Source organism: Trachypithecus francoisi, unplaced genomic scaffold (genome assembly GCF_009764315.1).
Source record: "Trachypithecus francoisi isolate TF-2019V2 unplaced genomic scaffold, Tfra_2.0 Lachesis_group13, whole genome shotgun sequence".
Lineage (NCBI taxonomy): Eukaryota > Metazoa > Chordata > Mammalia > Primates > Cercopithecidae > Trachypithecus > Trachypithecus francoisi.
This window is the reverse complement of record NW_022681458.1, coordinates 127,642,565-127,648,638: the sequence shown is the minus strand read 5'-3', so window position 1 is coordinate 127,648,638 and position 6,074 is coordinate 127,642,565. Positions and strand designations below refer to the sequence as shown.

Here is a 6,074-nt window from a genome sequence, read left to right as displayed (position 1 = left end):
TGCTGAAGTCAGCCTGAGGCCAAGCCTTTCAGGCTGAGCCGCCAGCTCCGAAAAGCGAGCACAAGGAGGGCCTAAGGAGACATACGGTCTCCTTTTAGGAGCTGGGCTGAGGACCCTGGCAGGGCTTCGGTGGACTGAAGGAGAAAAGGGGAGTGAGGACTTTGGATCTGCACCCGTGGCATGGCCAAATACTGGACAGTAAATATGAGCCAGCAGGTTCCTGGGTCAGGGTACACCAGCCTGGCGAAAGCATCACACCCCCATCTCCTTGTGCCCAGATGGGGAAACTGAGACTCAGAGGGGGGTACCCAGGCCACTCCACCCTCGTCTCAGGTATTGGAATTAGGTGAGGCCTGGATGAGCCCTTAAAACCATCATTTTGGGACCAGGACAGGATGATTCTGGAGAGGAGGGGAAGAGTGAGCGGATGGGACATGGCACTCAGGATAACTCGGGAAGAGATCTCATCTCAGCACCCGGCAGGAGACAGACGGCACAGTCAACTAGGCTATGAGGAGGGGTTTTAATGAAGAGACTCTTTACAAAGGTGTGAGTGTAGGCAAACCATGAGACCGTGCTGTCTCCTAGGCCTCAGAGCTTTGGGGCCCCAGGACCCAGGATGGAGGGTGTCAGGGGAGGGGGTCACCGGGACCCAGAGATGAGTGAACTTCCTGACGGCAGCTGCGGCCTCTGTTCACTTCTGGAAGACATGCGGGCTGCCCTGTTTCTGCTGAGGGAGAAGCAGCTGGGCGTTTCTACCCTGACCTCTCGCTGCCCTGGCCTTCTCCCTGTCCCTCTAACCTCTTCCTGGGAGTCTCCCCTGGCCAAATCCAACCCAGAGCAGAGAGCAAGGCAGCCACATTAATGGTCCCTGCGGGTCAGGGCAGGGCGACAAGGGTGAAGACGGGGTGTGCAGGGTACAGGGACAGCTGGGGGAATAGCACTCTGTAGTGAGGGTGGGAGGCCTAGAGCTTTGCCATTTATGTGTCCTGGGTCCCTGGCCCCACTGTGTCTGCATATAAGGGGGCTGACGTGTGGCCTTCCCGAGATTCCCAGCCCTTGATCCCACTCTGCTCTGCACGCCAGACTCCAGGAGGTCAGCACTAGGGTTCCAGGCCCTGCTACTCCCAGGGCACACCCAGCTTTTCCCTCCTGGGAGCCCTAGAATTGGGTCAGGGTCTCCTTTCCCGGTACCTTTACTGCCTCCTTCTTGCTGTGCCAGTAAAGGAAACATCTGGGACAAGACACAGGGTGGAGTCAGTCAGGGAACAGGTGTGTTTTCTCTGGGGATGCTGGGGCTTGGAGAGGTCACTCACCCACCTCCAGTTATGGCCAGGAGCAGAGCACTGCTGAGACTCACAGCCCACAGGGAGATCCGCCGGTTCCTGCCTGGGGTGTGAAAGAGGGAGCCAGGTGTTTGGAGGCCAGGCAGGGCTACCTCGGCTCAGAGAGAAGGCCGCCATCCTTTCATTCTTTGATTTGTTCACTCATCATTTGTTTGCAAACGCTTACTGAGCACGCTGTGTGCCCAGCACATATCTAGACAAGCAAACAATCATGGTGTGGGTTTCAAGGGAAGTAGGACAGGAAATGGGAGGGGAAGTGACAGTGAGGATGGTTGACAAGCCTCTGGGGTGGGAGGTGATCAGGGAAAGCTTCTTAGGAAACAGGAGTCTGAGCTGGACTTGGAAATACAAATAAGGTATCAGTTCAAGGGCAAGGCTGTGTCCCCAGCACAGGACATGCTCAAGAACAGAAGCATGGGGCTGCCCGTATGCACGTGGTGTGCCTGGGGAGGAGGGGGCCCCGAGGAGGGGAGGCTTTATCTAGGGGCATTCGGGAGCCACTGCTGGTTATAAACAGGGAGTGTCACAGGTAGAATTGCTCCTTGAGAAGGAGTTCAGAGTGTGATGTGGCCCAGAGGGACAGGGAGGCTAATGGGAAATGTTGCTGTAAGTTGGATGAGAGATGAGAAGGCCTGAGAGTGGAGGTTAGAATGAAACTATGGGAACACATAGAAGACTTATTTAGCAAGACATGGTGATTCTCCATGCTAAGTGGAGGCAGATTCCCGGTTTAGGAGGCTGAGGGCATGAGTGGGGCCATTTGTTGAGAAGGGCCCTGGAGGAAGAGCAGGTGTGGGGGTTCGATGGGATTGGGCATGTTTCACTTTTTCTTTTCTTTTCTTTTTCTTTTTTCTTTTTTTGAAATGGAGTCTTGCTCAGTTGCTCAGGCTGGAGTGCAGTGGTGCGATCTCAGCTCACTGCAACCTCCACCTCCCAGGTTCAAGCGACACTCCTGCCTCAGCTTCTTGAGTAGGGATTGGTCATGTTTCTAGGCATGGCATCTCTGAGAACCAAGAGGCCTCCCAGAGTGATGTCCTACAGGCAGATGCCTCCAAGGCTCTGGAGCTTGACATGAGGAGATCAAGAAATCCCAGGAGGTGCTGCCTTCACCCGGGGTGAGGATAGAGAACAAAAAATCCTTGAGTTGGGCAAAAGAGAATGACGGAGACAGTAACGGCTCTGGGAGTGCAGGGCAGGGAAGCGAGAGGCTGGAAAGCATGGCGGCCACTTACCTGGGCAGAAAGTGGGGTCATTGCAGGAGAGGAAGTAAGTCTTGCAATCGGCACAGCTGGTGACCTTCAGGGTAGACTGTATGTCTATGGGAGGGGAGGGACAGGGCTAGGGGTGCCAGGTGCCTTTCAACCCTCCCCCAGGCCCAGGCCCCTTGCATACTCACCACAGGACTCATTGCAGGCTGCCAGGGGTGAGAAGGTAGAGAAACTGAGGTGTTGGGGAGGCAGACAGCGCCAAGGGGGTCTGGGGTGCAAGCAGGAGATGGAGCTGGGGAAGGTGTTCATGGGCAGGAGTGGGGCTCCTGGGGATGGTCGAGGGGGCTGCAGAGTGAACTCTGCGTGCCTTCGGTCTTGGCAGGTGTGGAGAGCTGGGCCACGTGCAGGGATCGTCCCCACCCCTTACCCTTCTCCTTCAGCCCATCAGATATCTTATTCAGCCTCGCAGTGAAGAGATTCTTGTGCATGTCGATCTCTTCCAGAAGTACTGTTTTATCTAGGTAGAGCAGGAGGGAACGGATGTTCAGTGCTACAACTTGCTCAAGGTTGGGTTTTCAGACCCTTGTTTCTAAATGGAAGTTCCAGAGAGCACACAGAGACAGACGGCATTCATCTCCCACCTTCACAAGACCACCCACCCATGGCCACATGGGCCTCTGAGAGTGCCTTGGAGGGTGGGCCTTTGTCAACCCAAGCCCCAAGGCCCTGGGACTCTTGACTTCCTCACCATCTCGTAATGTTTTAATGGCTTGGTGTACTTGAGTGAAGAATTTGGCTGTTTCTTCTTCCAAATGGTCACGATCTGAGGATGAGATACAAGGTAAAAGAGAAGTCAAGGGCGTAAGATCCCAGGTCAGGTAAAGAGGCCAGATCCAATTCCTGATCTCCTGTCTGTGCCTTACCAAGGTACCAGGGTTTGAGAAAATTATTATCCTCTAGGAACAGAGAGTGAACGCTTTGAGAAAGTTCCATGGGTGGCCCCGGCATCCCCCAGAGAATCTGAAGGTCATAGTCTATCCAGGCAGACAGTTCCGGCCAGCAGCGGAGGCAGTTCTTCCCTTCGATGGCGGGCAGCAGACAGATGATCAGGAGACGCAGCATCTCTGGGGTCCTCCTACTGTGCCCCAGTGCCCTGCCTGGAAGTTCCACGTGGAACACTGGTGTTCTGTCCCCCTGGGAACCACATTCTCTTGGCAGCACAAAGTGCATTCTGCAGGGCAAGGCAAGGCCCAGCTGTGGAGTCACAATATGAATCCAAGCTTTGGGATTGGACCTAAGTGGGAGCCTTGGTACATAGTTCCTCCTTTGAACTTGGAGTCACTTGCTCAGCAGGGAAGGTCCTTGTGAGGATCAGAGGGATGGCTGCACTGCCTGGTGGTGGGTGCTCGGCTATCTTGACTGTGTTCATCTGGTGTGGAAGAGTTTAATACGACTGAAACTTGAGAGGCAGAAAAGAGCAGCACAACAAGAGGGTTGTTGAGTGAAGAGAATCAGAATCTCTTCACAATTTTCCACAAAGGGTCAACCAAGGAGAAGTTCATGGAAAAAACACGTTTTCATGGCATAGATAAACTGACAGCTGTCTCATGTTTGGTCAAGCCAGAGGGGCTTAGCTTCTAATACCACAGTGCAGGCAAAGAGTATTGACAAGTTCCAGTCAGCATTGCACAGAAGTGCAGACAGAGAAGCCATGTTCAGAGCAGTGGTTCTTTTGTGAAATGCACCCTGAAAAAAAGCAAAACTCCCTACTCTTTTGTCATAAAGAAATCCAGTGGGATCCTTGTCACTCCTCAGCTGGCAAGCTTTGCCCTTCCATGCCATGATTCTGAGTGCCTTGGGCTGGATCATGGGCAGCTAAGACCACCAGGCATTTAAGGAATGCCTCTAACATGACCAAGAGACAAAAACCATAGCAAGAATTCAAAACAAAGGCAAACAAAAACAGCAGGAAAAAGGAAGAGTACAGAGTTATGACAAGAAGCAGAATAAAACTTAGAACCTAGCTAGGCATGGTGGTTCACGCCTGTAATTCCAGCACTTTGGGAGGTTGAGGTGGGTGGATCTCCTGAGTTCGGGAGTTTGAGACCAGCCTGACCAAATTGAAGAAACCCCGTCTCTGCTAAAAATACAAAATTAGCTCGGTGTAGTGGTGCATGCCTGCAATCCCAGCTACTAGGGAGGCTGAGGCAGCAGAATCACTTGAACCTGGGAGGCAGAGGATATGTGAGCCTGAGCCTAGATCATGCCATTGCAACTCCAGCCTGGGCAACAAGAGCGAAACTCCTGTTAAAAAAACAAAACAAAACAAAACAAAACAAAACAAAAAAGCTTAGAACCTAATTACAATTAAATTGACAAAATACTGTTTTTCCCAGACAAGAAGAAGATGCTATGTAAAAGAAAGAGTTATTAGAGACTAAAAATATGATAGCGCAAATTTAAAAATTCCATAGAAGTGTTGGGAGATCATTTCAGAAATCTTCCAGACAGAAATACAAAAAGACAGAGATGGGAAATAGGAAATAAAAATACAATACAATTAGATAATCAATCCATGAGGTCCAACATCCAGCTAATACAAGTTCCAGAAAGAAAATGGAGAGGTGAAAATTATTTACAATAGAAGTTGTGTAGGAAGTATATTCAGGAAGAGATTCTATTGTATATACAGAGGAATGTGGCATTGGGGTTTGCTAGAAGAAATAGTTGAGGCTGGCCGCAGTGGCTCATGCCTGTAATCCCAGCACTTTGGGAGGCCAAGGGAGGTGGATCCCTTGAGGTCAGGAGTTCAAGACAAGCCTGGCCAACATGGGGAAACCTCGTCTCTACTAAAAATACAAAAAATTAGCCAGGTGTGGTGGTGTGCACCTGTAATCTCAGCTACTCGGGAGACTGAGGCAGGAGAATCGCTTGAACCTAGGGGATGGAGGTTGCAGTGAGCTGGGATTGCACCACTGCACTCCAGCCTGGGCAATAGAGTAAGACTCTGTCTCAAAAAAAGAAAAAAGAAAAAGAAGGAGAAATAGTTGAATTAATAAATTCAGGCTGTACTAGTCAGGTGGGCTCTGTGATGAGAGGGTGATTCCGAGTACTGCAGAGATGTTGCTCTATCCCTGGCTTTGTATGGAATCACAGATGAGGAATAAGCCTGTTTTTTGCTCGTAAGTCAATATCTCTGGAAAGGCAAGGCCTGGAAGGGCCCCAACACAAAACTTCCATGTCCTCAAGATGTATCACTCTCTAGGCAACTGGTGTTTGTCACACTAGAAAGCTCACGCAAGACATGGTGTTCAGAATTTTTACTGGAGTTTCATTATGTAGGTGTGATTGACTGAACCACTGACCATGTGATTGAACTCCATCTCCAGGCCCTGTCCCTCCCTGGAGGTTGGCCTGATATTCCCTGGTTCAAAGCCCCAACCCTCTAATCACATGGTTGGTCTTTCTCTTGTGGTCAGCTCTTTTCCTGAGTCATTTTGTTAACATAAAAGGATATGGC

The 6,074-nt window shown here is 51.0% G+C and overlaps 1 protein-coding gene across 8 annotated transcripts; it reads right to left on the bottom strand.

Annotated features, from left to right (window-relative positions):
• Nucleotides 1–523: 523 nt before the first annotated feature.
• On the bottom strand, nt 524–3,705 carry TEX51 (testis expressed 51). Of its 8 annotated transcripts, none has more exons than XM_033232139.1 (8): nt 3,478–3,705; nt 3,303–3,377; nt 2,982–3,071; nt 2,743–2,760; nt 2,579–2,662; nt 1,317–1,389; nt 1,195–1,234; nt 524–730 (listed from the first exon to the last, which is right to left on the bottom strand). In XM_033232139.1, exons 1-8 carry the CDS (start codon nt 3,674–3,676, stop codon nt 695–697), a joined length of 615 nt encoding a protein of 204 aa, XP_033088030.1. In that variant the 5' UTR covers nt 3,677–3,705; the 3' UTR covers nt 524–694. The 8 variants fall into 8 exon arrangements, with proteins under 8 accessions (XP_033088030.1, XP_033088031.1, XP_033088029.1 ...); XM_033232140.1 differs by having other exon boundaries at nt 524–727; XM_033232141.1 differs by having other exon boundaries at nt 623–730; nt 1,321–1,389.
• Nucleotides 3,706–6,074: the final 2,369 nt, after the last annotated feature.

Bases quoted from the DNA above. Each gene is read 5' to 3' on its own strand.
- TEX51 (XM_033232138.1), bottom strand. From the start codon at position 3,676: ATGCTGCGTCTCCTGATCATCTGTCTGCTGCCCGCCATCGAAGGGAAG. The intron at 3,378-3,477 runs GTAAGGCACAGA...TCTCATCCTCAG, and splicing joins TCTCAAACCCTGGTACCTTG to ATCGTGACCATTTGGAAGAA. The intron at 1,390-2,578 runs GTAAGTGGCCGC...TTCACACCCCAG, and splicing joins TGACCCCACTTTCTGCCCAG to GCAGGAACCGGCGGATCTCC.